The sequence below is a fragment of the Leopardus geoffroyi genome, chromosome A1, assembly GCF_018350155.1.
Source record: "Leopardus geoffroyi isolate Oge1 chromosome A1, O.geoffroyi_Oge1_pat1.0, whole genome shotgun sequence".
NCBI lineage: Eukaryota > Metazoa > Chordata > Mammalia > Carnivora > Felidae > Leopardus > Leopardus geoffroyi.
The window spans coordinates 118871296-118886401 of NC_059326.1; the positions used below are offsets into that span (position 1 = coordinate 118871296).

The 15106-nt window shown below is 38.8% G+C and overlaps 1 protein-coding gene across 12 annotated transcripts in view; it reads right to left on the reverse strand.

Moving 5' to 3' along the window:
* Positions 1–578: 578 nt before the first annotated feature.
* Positions 579–15106, reverse strand: part of NR3C1 (nuclear receptor subfamily 3 group C member 1) — a 119087-nt gene continuing 104559 nt past the window's right edge. For 11 of the 12 annotated variants that reach the window (XM_045492444.1, XM_045492397.1, XM_045492463.1 and 8 more), the window contains exons 7-9: positions 14518–14648; positions 5327–5484; positions 579–4771 (exon numbers count right to left, since the gene is read on the reverse strand). In XM_045492444.1, the coding sequence (XP_045348400.1) occupies positions 4619–4771; positions 5327–5484; positions 14518–14648 (442 nt within the window). In that variant the 3' untranslated portion in view covers positions 579–4618. Of the gene's footprint in view, positions 4772–5326; positions 5485–14509; positions 14649–15106 lie in introns of those variants that run through there. The other variant, XM_045492473.1, reaches the window with a different exon arrangement.

Consider the following 15106-nt stretch of genomic DNA (forward strand, 5'->3'; position numbering starts at 1 on the left):
TTTCTAGGAAAACTGTGACATCACCCAGTTGATGGCTGGATCTGACCTCAACCCAAGACATTTTCGGAAAATACCGAACAGGTTGTTGAGAGGAGCTGGTTTACCGCTTTAGCCCCTTCTGTCTTTATTGTCAAGACTGTGCCACGTTGCTGAGAAATTTACCAAGTATTTATGCCCTTTTCTGGGAGAAAGAATTGGTTTTAAAATACGTAAGGCAAGAATTTTGACTAGATAACTTGGTTTCCACAAAACATTGCTTTTCCTGAGGAAGACTGTTCTAGTGCACGAAACCTCAGGTGTGGGTTCCTCCTTGCCTTAGCACCCTTTGCAGTAATGGGCGTAGGACCATTTGAGGCACGAGTGGGATAGTCTTTGGGTCTTTGGCGCCAGGGTTAAGCTCCCTTTGGACTTATGCCATGACTGCATGCAGACAGGGCCACACTGACCTGTAAATGCCCACTTCAGCATCCTAGGTTTCCTGACGTGATGACTCTACCTTCTGTAGAGGAAGGAGAAAAAAAAAAAATAGGAAAACTGGAAGTGCATGAGTTCTACAAATGCATACTGGAGTCACATAATGAAAAAGCAGATTTCTTTTATTATGATGTTTCTCCATATTTGGCATTGCTGTAAATGGCTAACTAACATTTACTGCCAATTCCATACAAATGTGTGGTTTGGTAATACCAGAACAGCAAATTTAAATGAAAAATAAAAGTTAAACATTTCCACACGAGATTTTACAGTCTGACATTTCACTGTGTAGGTAAAAAGACATTTTTTTTTCTTTTACTACAGATTATTCAGCATGAATAAAAAACTACAACTTTTATTTTTAAACAGGAGTCACTGGTTTTAATTTTTACACATTTTTAAAATTACTGTGATAAAAAATAATGAAAAAGCTTCTTAATAATGCCATACACAGTATAATATAGATTTGTCCCCATTATATAGCATTTGTTTAATATACAAAATAGAATATTGACACACTTGAATCTATATGTAGTTAAGCAAGTTATTGGAGGAGGGTATTTTCATACAGCCTTTCATCAGAAAATAGAATCCTTCTTTCAGGCATTTTCTACAGAGAAGCTAATCCTTTCCTGAAAACCTGGTCACTAATCCCTGGGGGACCAGGCTGACTGATCATAGTCTGGAAAATGATGAAACTTGCATTCAAAGTGGTTAAAGCATCCTGCTTACACGCCTATTCTCCCACCCAACTCTCAAACCAGGCACATGAAAACACATTCATTTACCGCTACAGCCTTGAGGGCGACGGGCCAAGACTGAAATCTCACTGAGGGCTGCCATGGTTCTTGAATTTCGACAGATCAGAGTATAGTAATCTTGTTCATTCCACAGTGATGTGGTTTTAGGGTGTTTGACACGAAACGAAGATAAGGCTTATCAATAATAGTAAAATTATACAGAAGTAAAGTCGGAATTGCCCCTCCCCTCCCACCCACCAGTTCTGAAATGAGGCTGGCTTTGCTTTGCATGCACATCCCGAGCTCTCTGATGCTAATTATCAAGCTCTTCACAGACCCTGGTCATGTCGGTCTTCCCACTGGTGTGTCAATTTCTTTTTCTCTCCAGGAGAAGGTAGATGATCTTTTAGGTTCCCTTCTCCTAGTTTTAGACAGTTGGCTATATGTACCCCACAGGCTACTTGTAAGGTCTCCCACGGCAAGGCCTTAAAACACTGAGAAGGTCCTATTTTTCTACCGCTAATGAAAAATACTTTTCAGGATCTGCTGTGGCCAGTTCTCACTGAAGTTAGTACAAACTTAGTCTGGGATGGCAAGATACCACATACACAGAAAATGAAGTTGCTTTCAAATAGCACCATATCTTTTCTCCCTTAAATTGTTAATTGTACTCAAAGGTAGTTAAGATAACCTTCCTCTTTCCCACTTACTCTAAAAGGGCACAACTTCTTTTTCCATTTAAGGTACAGCCTCCTACTTCCACGGATGTCAGTTGATTTTCTTTTCACAAAGTGTACATACCTTTTTTTCACTGAGTTCTATTTTTTGAGAACCGAGATTGGGACTGAAATAAGATTAATGTGTGATGTGCTTTCTGGTTTTAACCATATAATATTCTATATTATATGAATAATTTACCTTTCATAAGCTCTTTTTGAAGCTTAACACTGTCATTGATAATAATATCCAAGCGGTATTTCTTAGGCACCAAACATTTCACATCGATCTGGGTTACAAACCATCTTAAAATACTCTGAGCTCAATTTAAACCATTACAAAAGGAACATTCCCTTTTAGAGAGCATTCAAAAAGCAAACGATTACACTTGTTTATTAAATAATTTCTCCAAATACTGAAAAATAACAAGTAACATTCAAAAAAGCATTCAAAGAAAACACAGACGTGTACTCATTCTGTTTGGAAATGAACTCTTGTAGGATAGAAAGGAATTAGTGTATTATTTGGCAACCTAGGAGATTCTGCACTATTTACATATTGCTGGTACCTCTACGCATATTATTGCCAAACTTCTGAGGCCTCTGTGTTGATGACACCGCTGGAGAGGCTGTCTGGGAAAGGAACCGTGCGATCATGTGATGCTCGGACTCGCGCGGGCACCACCTTTCTGTCCCGTTCGCTAGCACGCCTGCCCGCCAGGGGCCAGGGGAGACTCGGCAAACCGAACCGGCACTGACCGACAGGCTCCCTGCTGGAATGAGAAGGGCGGTGGTTGCGGGAGGCAGAGGATCCGCATGGGAGGGAGCCTCAGCCGCCTCCCCCGCACACAGGGCCGGTTTCCATCCCCCTCTTCCCCTAGAGCAAACCCGTTTGGTTTCTGAGACCACTGCTGCCTGTATGAATGCTCACCCACACTAGAAATCATATAGGTTATCCGTCGACATTTCTTTGACCCCTACAAAAAATATATAGCATGTCGTGATAAAACAATCTCATCTAAAAATCGTTCTTATTTTACACTATACAAGCTATTTTACAATCATTTTAATAAATTGCATGTAAAGCTGCAGTAGCCCTTCCCTTCCCAGATTAGTGAATACCAATATGATATATATCTGAAACTATAACTAAATATAAAAATATATTAGAAGTTTCGTATGTTTACTATTAGATTTTCAGTTTTCTATTACACAAATAATTTGGCCACTTTGAATAGAAATCAGCTTTCTTGTGGCTTAGTAAATAGAAGTTGAGTTTACAGAAAGTTGGTAAGGTGCACACAGAAAGGGCTACTACAGCTCCTACTTTGTTTAAAATGATCTTTCTCAACAGCGAGGAGGAGAAGTTCACAAGACTTGTGTTAAACTCTATGGCACACGGAGGGATGTGAGGCATGTGGAGTTGCAAGAACATGGAAGTCTGACAGACAGTTCTAAATCACAAAAGTCAGTAGCTGAACTTTCCTGTACCGCCAGGAAAGGTAGACCAATTGGTGACGGATGGGAATGTGAAAATGGGTGTCTGGCTACTTTTTCCACATTGGAGACTTATTTTGGGGGTGAAGTTTAGTGACCGGAAATACTTGGTCTGATTCCAATCTCTCAGTTGTGTCTCAGCTGGTTCTCTGGAATCATCACTTTTAAGAAGGTATACAAACTACAGCGAAAGGTCCTGCAAGACAGTTTACCGACTTTCTTGCCATCTAACCATTGCAGAGACAGGCCATTAAGTACAAACAGGGCCTCTTGTTAGCTTTCGTGTTTGTTTTTAATTTCTTTTGCAACCATCATCCACGGTTTACGGAGCAGGTCACCGGACTAGGTGCTCTACGCCAGTTAGGACGGTTAATTTGCACAACCTATATATAATTCTCCACTGAAGCAGATATATACAAAATATGAGCTTTTTTTTGACGAGAATACTGGAGATAGGAGTCAATTTTTGTGGTCTTCTGATAGCTAAGTGCCATCAGGTTAGAAGCACCAACCCATTTTCACACAGATGATTAATGTTTGGAGTTTATTTTGGAAAGCTATGAACTAGCTGCCCATCTTAAACAGCTGTACAATAACTTGAATACAAAAATTACGTAAGAAAAAATGAGCAAGCGTAGTTCACTGGATATAAAGGAAATTGTTAAAACCAGACAGTAATAGCTATAAAAGGCACAGCTTCCCTTTTCTGATAGACACTTGTAAACTTTTTTTCAGGTTTCCATGCATAAATCAAAAAATGCTATCCTAACTATACAGGGGAAAATACACCAACAAAAAGTCTAGGAAATTTTGTCCAGCCAACTGTGAAAAGTATGAGCAGAAAGTTTGTCACGCAGACTTCGGGCACTGGCGGTTTAGGCGCCGTCCTTCTCTGGCAGGTGGGGGTTCCCCCACTGCGACCGCTGCTGATTCCGGGGACCCACCAACCGTCACTCTCTACTTGGCCCACCACTGAAGAGTGATGGCCAAGGGCCTCTGTTGCCAAGTCTTGGCCCCTCTATAAACCACATGTAGTGCGTATTTAAAACAAAACAGAACAAAACCAAGGACCAGACGAAAACAAAACAGAAAAAAATAAAACAGCAAAACTGCTACAGGACAAATTGATAGTTTGTACAACAAAAGCTATAAATTCAACTTTCTTTAAGGCAACCTTTCTTATTAAGGCAGTCACTTTTGATGAAACAGAAGTTTTTTGATATTTCCACTTGAATATTTTGGTATCTGATTGGTGATGATTTCAGCTAACATCTCTGGGAATTCAATACTCATGGTCTTATTCAAAAATGTCTGGAAGCAAAAGTTAAGGAGATTTTCAACCACCTGCAAGAGAAAATAGATTAACGGTTATTCTTCAACATTACTAGCAAGATCTCATGCTTGTTGGCTTCTAATTTTAAAAAACATATCTGACCTAGAGTATACCTGTCTTTGCTGGAATCCGCCAGATAAAGAAGAAGTTCAGTTGGAAAAAGTGAGCATTCAGGTTACCGAAGACATTTTGGGGTCTTTAAAACTGTATCTAGAATCATACGGCCTTTAGCGCATCACCGTGACCCACACAGCACTGTGACATGTGAAGGACACATGCTGGTTTAATTGATTAGTCATATAAAAGAGAATTTGACTTAAAAGAATAGTGCCATTCTGTACTGGCATCATGCTGTTCTATGCACGTGACTAGATGAAATATTTCGTAACTGGCATGAGGAGAGATGTGTGCCAAAGTGAAGCTGTCACAACGTCAACTCAAACCATCACCCAAATCCACCAACAGAAAGAACAAAAACAAAAACAAACAATTGGCGTATAATTACATACACTAATCAGAAGTTCCAGAAAATGTTTCGGACATCTGGATTTCAGTTTGACACTTACATCATGCATGGAGTCCAAGAGTTTTGTCAGTTGATAAAACCGCTGCCAGTTCTGACTGGAGTTTCCTTCCCTCTTGACAATGGCTTTTCCTAGCTCTTTGATGTAGGTCATTCTAATTTCATCAAATAGCTCTTGGCTCTTCAAACCTTCCTTAGGAACTAAAAGGTAAAGATGTTGTCACATAAAGAATTTTCTTACGGTAACTCTGCCATAGGTGCCAGCAGGGCCTTTTATGATTAATAGCACGCTTCTTGACATGACATACATTGTATATACACTCTGAATGTATTCCATGTAATTACAAGCATTTCACAGGATCACGAGAGTGCGGCCAAGAGAGGTTAGGGGATAATAGAAAATTGGAGGATTTAACCTGGAGTTATAAGCCTTACTGGGGAGCAGGTATCTGCCTTCCCTTAGGCACTTAGAAAATATGTCACGGATGCTATAAAACCAGTTGTTTTATATTACTCTTCAAAATGTTACTACTAGGAAGGACTGTGAACAGAAGGTTAATCATGCTTTCCATTAATCTTGTAGAGACAGACTTTTGTACACTGCTCAGTTTCTCTGAGTGTGCACCTAGGAACTCTGGTTCTGTGTGAATGGTTAGGGAAAAAAGGATTTGGTCAACATTGAAGCACACCTAAAGGTTAGTACAAAGTCAAGGAGATTTCTGGATTTCAGGATGTTTCAGAGCCAAAATTAAGCACTTTCTAGGGAGGGGGGTGTGGTGTTTCCCAAACTTAACTTCATTGTTGCCGGTATCTTAGAAAATGCTGGAATTCAGGAAGAGCAGTGGCTTTAGGAGCAAGAAGTTTTAATTTTTACTTGCCCTGTGGATTTGAGTATAACCTGAATGAGCTGTGTTTCCTACTCGTTCTCACTGAACTGTTTAAAATTGGTTTACAAATTTAGATATAATTGACATATTAGTTTCAGGTTGTACAACATAATGATGAAATATTTGTATATATTGCAAAATGATCACAATAAATCTATAGTTAACATCCATCACCATATGTTACCATTGTTTTGGCTTGTGATGAAAACTTTTAAAATTTACTCTCTGCAACTTTCAGATATATAATATAGTATGAATAACTATAACCACCATAAGATCCACACAACGTACTCATTTTATACCTGGCAGTTTGTACTTTTTAACCTCCTTTACCCATTTCTCCCACTCCCCACCTTCCCATCCTCCCACCTCTGGAGACCACTAGTCTGTTCTCTGTGTATGTGAGCTTGTCTTTGTTGGGTTTCCACATTCCACAGAGACGTGAGATTACACGTTTATTTGTACTTGTCTTTCTCGGTCTAATACCCTCTAGGTTGATCCATGTTGTTGCAAGTGGCAAGATTTCACAATCTTTAATGGTGGAATAATATCCCATTGAATATATACACACCACGACCTCTTTATTCATCCATCCATAAATGGACACTTAGGTTGCTTCCACATCTTGGCTACTGTAAATAATTATGCAATGACTATGGGGCTACATACATTTTTTTATGTCGTGTTTTCATTTTCTGTGGACAAAAACCCAGAAGTGGAATTGCAGGGTAATGTACTAGTTCTATTTTTAATTTTCTGAGGAATCTCCATGCTTTTTTCCACAGTGGCTGCACCAGTTTGCACTCCTACCAGCCGTGCACAGGGTTGCCTCTTTATCACATCCTTGTCAACACTTGTCTTGTTTTTTATTATTACATGTTTTTTAATGTGTTTATTTTTGAGAGAGAGAAAGACAAAGCATGAGCAGGGGAGGGGCAGAGAGAGGGAGCCACAGAATCCGAAGCAGGTTCCAGACTCTGAGCTGTCAGCACAGAGCTGGACGTGGGACTCGAACCCACGAACTGTGAGATCATGACGGGAGCTGAAGTTAGACGCTTTACCGCCTGAGCCAACCAGGAGCCCTTTATTTCCTGTCTTTTTGACAACAGACATTCTAACAAAGATGAGGTGATCTCTCATGTGGTTTTGATGTGCGTTTCCCTGTTAATTTGTGATGACAAGCACCTTTTGATGTGCCTGTTGGCCAGACAACTTGCAAGTATTTTCTCTCATTCTGTAGGTTGCTTTTTCATTTGATCGTTTCCTTCTGTGCATAGTTTTATAGTTAGACATGCTGCCATTTTTATTTTTACTTTTCTTGCTTTTGCTTTTTGTGCCAGATTAAGAAAATCCCCGCCAAGCCTGATGTCAGGGTGCTAACTGCTTATGTTTTCTTCTAGGATTTCTATGGTTTCAGGTCTTACGTTCAAGTCTTTGATTCATTTTGGGGTTAATTCCTTTGTATGGTGTAAGATAATGGTCCAGTTTTTTGCATGTATCTGTCCATTTTTCTCAGGGTTGTTTACTGAAGAGACTGTTCTTTCTCCATTATATATTTTTTGGCTCCGTCATCAATTAATGCTCTCCTATCTCTCATTCATCTATGTGTCTCTTTTCTTGCCCATACCATGTTGTTTACAGGACTACAGCTTTGTAATAGAGTTTTAAGCCAGGGAGTTTGATGCCTCCAGGTTTGCTCGCCATTCTCTAGATTTCTTTGGTTATTCTGGGTCTTTTATGGTTCCGTACAGAATTTAGGATTATTTGTTCTGTGAAAAATGCCATTGAAATTTTAACAGGGATTACAGTGAATCTGTAGATTGCTTTTGGTAATATGGAAATTCTAACAATATTCTTCCAGTCCATGAGTATGGAGTATCTTTTATTTATGTCTTCTTTAGTTTCTTTCACCAGTGTCTTACAGTTTTCAATGTACAGGTCTTTTGCCTCCTTGGATACATTTATTAATTTTTCTGCTAGCTCGTTACTGGTATCTAGAACTGCAACAGATTTTAAATAGTGATTTTGTATCCTGCAACTTTACTAAATTTGTTTATTAATTCTAACAGTCCTTTTGTGGAATCTTTAAGATTTTCCATATATAAAATCATGTCATCTGCAGTGAGTGTTTGATTTAGTCCTTTTAGATTTGGAAGCCTTTTATTTCTTGTCTAATTGCTCTGGCCAGAACCTCAATAGTGTGTTGAATAAAAGTGATGATAGTGGATATCCTTGTGTTACTCCTGATCATGAAGGACAAGTTTGTAGCTTTTTCACTACTGACTATGACGTTAGCTGTGGATGTGTCATATATAGCCTTTATTTTGAGACATACTCCCTCTATCCTAATTTTGTTTAAAAGTTTTTTTCATAAATAGACATTGAATTTTGTCAGTGCTTTTTCTGCATCTGTTGAGATTATTATATGATTTTTTACCTTTCTTTTGTTAATGTGCTATATCACTCTCCCTGGATTTTGATTAGGGTTAGGCCACAGAACACATACGAAAACATTCTGATTCTAGAAAGCACTACTTGGTACTTCTAAGATGTCAGTATTACTGTGAAAACAAAGACTACTTAAACAGGAGTGGTAAGAGCCTACCATGTTAAAAATGGGCCTACGTCAGTATATTACACATAACCTAATTATTGCTAATTTTTTAAATATTGAAATTGAATATTTTACTTGATTGCTTATCTTTAACTTTCTCCTGCATGTTACCCAAATTCTAAAAGTAATTGTGGGTGGAGCCCTATTCACTGCTTATGTTTAAAAGAATCTCATCCATCTCAAATTACCCCTAATTATCTTTGTAGCTCCGTCTTTTTGCTTTATGTGGTTGGGCCATATAGTTAGAATTACTTTCCTGACAAATAAAATGTTTTATTTAAAGGGTATCTTTACATAAAGAACTGTTTTTCTTTCTGCTTTAAAGTCTGTGCTGACAGCAATGTAGCTGCTACCAATTCCTTTTAGTTTAAGCAGTGGTCAGCAAACCATGACCAGCAGCTTGTGTTTGTAAATAAAGTTTTATTGGCACACGGCCCTGCCTTCTCTCCTTACACTGTTGATGACCCTGTTCAAGCTGCAGGGAGCAGGGCTGATTAGCTATGACAGGGAGTGTAGGCAAAGCTGAAAACATTCACCATCTGACACGGTCCTGCACAACTTTGCCATCACCGGGTTACTCTATGCATAGGCTAGATGGCCTTGTATTTCAGCCACTCAGTATCTTTATTCAGATACTCTCATGTAAACAGCATAACATTGGATTTTTTTTTTTTTTTAATCCAGGCTTGCACTTTTTTGTGTGTCTTTTCACCTTGGAGCCTTGTAGCTTTTATCCCCACTTGATGTAACGAAATTGCTAATACGTTTATTTGTACGATTTTTTACTTTCTCTTACCATGCTTTAGTTTATGCTCCCCCCCCACCCTTCTCATTCCATTTTTTTGTATTGCTTTTCCTTCCCATGTTTTCCTCAGCTGCTGCCACCCTGCGACTCAGGGCTTTGGTCCTTTCTGTAGTTTTTCCGTCTTTAGCCATCATTACTGAAATGTAAACACTCATTCTTATCAAACTCCCCTTCTTGTTTATATGTAATTATTGTGTCCTTTGGTTCTGTTTTTTAAACCCTCCAAATTGCTGTTATTTTATACAGTAAATGTTAGCTTAAATGTTATCTACATATTTTCCACTTTCTTTGTTCTTTTTTCCTTCTTAGAGATGGGATTACTTTCACTTATCCTAAGTATATCCTTTAATTACTTCATTCAGGATCTATGATGGCAAACTTTCCTTTAAAAAATAGATTATTGGTACATTTAGACTATTGAAATGTAAGGTGATGTTTGATTAATAGCTACCCTGTTTGTAACTGTTTTCTACTCAGTGCACTTGTTCTTTTTTTCTTTCGTAAGCTTCCCTTTTTTTTCTACTTTCTCTGGTTTTCACACGATTCTATATTCTTTCTTATCAATTAATACTCATTTTTAAAAGCTGTTTTCAGGGGCACCTGGGTGGCTCAGTCGGTGAAGCGTCTGACTCTGGATTTCGGCTCAGGTCATGGTTCGTTAAGTTTGAGCCCCGTGCCAGGCTCTGCGCTGATAGCACAGAGCCTGCTTGGGATTCTTTCTCTCCTTCTCTCTCTGCCCTTCCCTCACTCGTGCTGTCTGAAAATAATTAAAAAAAACCAACCACCAAAAAACTTATTTTCAGTGGTTGCCCTACCCTTCCCCCTATACATAGACGACCAATCTACATCTCCTTTACATCACACTGTTGTACTCGACAGGGAGGGCAGGTACTTGCCAGCAGTATTCCTAGCCCCTCCCTCCCACTGGTTTGAACCCTGCTGCCATTCATTTCACCAGTACACCTTACACCCATCCCGTGCACGGCTGCTGTAATTACGGCACAGTTGTGTTAAGTTACATCAGCGAAGAAGAAAAATGAAATCTTATCTTCGTTGCTTCCTTCTCTGATGCTCTTCTTTCCTTTATGGAGATCCATGTTTCTGGACTGTGTCATTTTCAATTCCTCTGAAGAAGTGCCTTAAATGTTTTATGCAAGGCAGGTGTTCTAGTGACTAATTGTTGGTTTTCGTTTGAGACTCGCTGTTTTGCTCTCAATCTGGAAGGATAATTTCCCTGGATATATAATTCTAGATTTTTACTTTTTTAAGCACTAAATATTTCACTCGACTCCCTTCCTGCTTGCATGGCTCCTCTGTGGGTAAGCTGCTTTTTTTCCTCCTCGGGCTTCTTTCAAGATTTCTTCTTGATTTGGTTTTCTGCATTTTGAGTAAAACATGTCTAGATGTAGATGTTGTGGTATTTATCTTTCTTGGAGTTTGGGAGTTTCCTGGGTCCATGTTTTGGTGTTTGTCATTAATTTTGGAAATTTCTCAGTCGTTATCACTTCATATATTTCTTCAATTCCTTTCTTTTACTTTGGACATCCCCATTACTTGTATGTTACACATGTTGTTATGGTCCCCCCACAGTTCTTGAATACTCTGTTGCATGTTTTTTTTCACTCTTCTCTTTGCATTTGAGTTTGGGAGTTTGCCACTTCCCGTTTACTGATGAGCTAAATATCCCATTCCATTACAGTAATTCTTATCTTTATAATATCTCCATCATATAATACTTTTCTTTCCTAGAGTTTCCACTTCTCTGCTTACATTACCCAGGTGTTGTCACATGTTGCTAACTTTTTCCATTACAGCCCTTACCATATATTAATCATTGTTATCTTAAATTCTATGATAATGACAACATCTGTGTCATGGCTGAGCTGGATGCGAAGCTTGACTCTTCAGACTATTTTTTCTTGCCTTTTAGCTTGCATTCTTTTTTTTTTTTTTTTTTTTTGCTGTTGTCAGAACTGAGGTAATTATGCTTTTAGCATGAGGTCTGATGTTCATCTGGCTAGGAGCTGAGCTGTGTTTCATGCTAGCCATAGGTGTTTAATGGAAACTAAACCTGTTTCCTTGTTTTTCCCCTCTTGTCTTTGGGTTTTCCTAAGAACTCCTTCTCAGATGGCTGTGTTCTGCAGTTCTAATCCAGTGGAGCCCTACTGATATGGTGGTAAGGTATTGGTGATTTGGGGTGTCTGATCCTTTTTGATTAAATCTGTTTTGTCCTGACCTTTAGAAGTGTTTCTGAACCACACCCTCCACCTTATACTCCTGTTTCCCTTGCCAGAGATACAGGAAGGGAAAGGGGGCTGTCCTGACCTATCTGCCCTTTCCCTCAGGTCAGGTAAAGTTCTTTTACAGAGGCTTCCCTCAGAGGGCAACAAACAGAGGGGATCTTTTCTCTAATCTTCACTGTGAAAACCTGGTGGGGCTTATGCAGGTAAACCCCCAAAAAGTGTGGGGAGGCAACCCCCTTAGTTTTTAATGAGCAAGCTCTTCCTAGGTCTCTAGCAATTCATCAAAATTACAAGTATTCCTAACCAGGTACTGGCTCTAGAAGTTTCTTTTCCCAGTAAGCTGATCATGGCTGTGCTTCTCTATATCTGTGTGTCTCTACAGATTTTGACATGGTCATTTGCCTTGTGACCTCAATTCATTGATGGCTCCAAGAAAAGTTAACTGATTTTTAGTTCAGCTTCTTACTGTTGAAGATGGGAATGGCAGTGTCCAAGCTGTTTACTTGTCAGAGATGAATGGAAGTCCACCTTCGTTTTTCAATATTTTTTCCTTAGCATTAAGAAAAAACCCTTCCATTATCTTCACTCCTGCTACATAGGTTATTAAGTTGCTTCTCCTTTGAGGTTTTTTTTTTTTTTTCTTCCAGTCAGTTGGATTTTACTTGTATATTAGGTAGAATTCATTGAACTGCCTGGATAGGGCAGGAGAGTTTTCAGCCATTCTTTGCATAGTTCCCTTCCCTATTCTCACTCCCTTTCATTTTGGATCTCTGGTGATTATGTGCCACCAGAGCTTTTGTCAACTGGCATACCATGAATGGTCACCCATGTGTCAGGATACACATTTCATTTACTCTCAGTCTGCTTTACTGTAGAAATGCTTTTTATGTTAATTAAAGCACTCTTTCAGCCCTCCTCCCTCAGTCATGCCTCTTGTTACTTATTTATGTACGTGATACACACATATACACATCTATGCATTTAAAAACTTGTATTCTGGCTAATTTCCTCTCTCTCCAAATGGGTCTGATCTGCTTTTAGAGACATCCCTTATTTAAAAAATTTCACTTAGGTTTCCAACCCCTGTCTTTAAACTTATTAAATATATCCTCTTAGTACAGCTGACTTCTTTGGGTTCCTGCCTGCACTTAGTTTTTCCTGCTTTTAGTCTAGCGTTTTCAGTGGGAGGTTAGGGTACCTCTTCTGGTATTCTGATAGGCTAGAAGTCTGACTGTATCTTACGGTATCTATTTTATTCCTTGTGATTCTATTCCTTTTTTAAAAAAGAACCAGTGTAAGGCGCCTGGGTGGTTCAGTCGGTTTAGTGTCATGATCTCAAGGTTCATGGGATCAAGCCCTGTGTCAGGCTCTGGGCTGACAGCGTGGAACGTGCTTTGGATTCCTTCCCTCTGTTCCCTCCTCAGTTTGCACTCTCTGTCAAAATAAACATTTTTTAAAAATTAAAAAAAAAAGGACCAGTGATATGTACTAGTTCAGTTTACTTTTTGTATTCTCTGCAATGAAGTGTATGTATAAAACTTAAATCACCAGTGTTTACAAATAGGATTGCTTAGTGTTTGGTGCTGGTCTGTACCTGGAATTATGATCAGAACTTCAACAGTTTATTGAAATAACGTCAAGCTCATTTCTTTAACACATGTGCTGCATTAGGTAACGTCAAAAAGTCTCTAGCAAATGAGTTGTGGAAAATTCCTGTCTTGACTAAAATGTTAATGGATTTAAATATTAATAATATAAAAGAACTTTCTGTAGAACAAGGTAGTATGAGAGCATTAATGATAGAGGTGTCTTGGAAAAAGCTAAAACAGATACAGTCACATGCAACATCCATCACTTCGAGTTACTTGGCAGCTTTGAAACCAGAATTACTCATGGAAAGACTTTTTGAAACCCTGCAACTTTATTTGTATATGAAAGAAGGGTTCAGTCATCAACTTAGTATTTTATAAACACTACCTTCATATGGGATTTTTATTGGTATTATACAATTTTAGCCTAGTCCAACTATTCGCACACCTTCTACTGGTTGTTGAAAATGCCACTTTTTTACGAATCAGATACGTTGTATTTTTCACAACCTTTCTAGTTTACTGAGTAGTGCCTTTGCCGGTCAAAAGTAGTCTCACTCAAGTTGACATACCAGTAACTTTATCTAAACTTTGAAGACGGTTTCATAAACTCTTGCTGCTGTTTTCCAGATAGAACACCTCTGTCCAACAGTCTGGCAACCGTGCTGCATCATGGGATGTTCTAAGGGTAAGCGCGATGTACTTTTGTCTCAATTTCTTAGACACAGTAGTATTCCTTGGGTAACTAAGTTGACCAGGTTACAACAGAGCACAGAAACTAAAATCATTTTAGCTGGCTTTGTTTCTCCCTGTTTCCCCCGGGGAAGGAGATGTGTACACATTCCAGACCCACAGAGGCTCCTGCATAGCTCATGTACTTCTCTGTTTCCCAATGGTACCCAGCTGTCTTCCTAATCTTAGCATCACTGGCTGGGCCTTTATAAAATTTTACATTTATGAACAGGCTCAACTATTTGAGTAGCAGGAAATAACCGTGGACTTGGTGCTATGTACACAAACAAACCTTTGTTTCTATATTTCCTATTTTTGACATACTTAGAAGTGAATTTTAGACCCAAATAGGTGTTCTACCAACCTGAAGAGAGAAGCAGTAAGGTTTTCATACAGAGATACTCTTCATAAGATACCTGAAGCCTGTGTAACTCAGAGGAAACATACAGCATATGTTTACATTGTTCATACATGCAGGGTAGAGTCATTCTATGCCTGTGAAAGACAAATATCAGTGTTTGAGTTAGGAAAGAAATAGTGCTTGTTCCCCTGCCCGAAGGTAGACTTCTTTGTTTTATTTTGTAAAACTATGAACTTAAAAAGGAAAAGCTAACTGTTGCTATTAATGCTAATTCCCTACAGTTAAGAACCACGACAGCACCTACAGAGACTGCGTAACAATCTATGTTTACATTGGAGAAATTATTCTTCTGTTGTGCATGCCACTTACTAAGTGTTTAGAATTGATTCATGCAGAACTTTACCAGTTGCTCCTTTAATTCAATGTTTCTTTTAATCCAAAGTTTTATGTCAGCATTTGCATTCAGGCCAGTTACACAACACAGTTTTAGGTCTTACCCATTCAAAATCAAAAAGTTTTTTTTTTTCACAGCATCACATCCTGAAAACAGTTATTTGTGATTCTGTTTATAGTTTTGCAGAGGGTCAGAAGT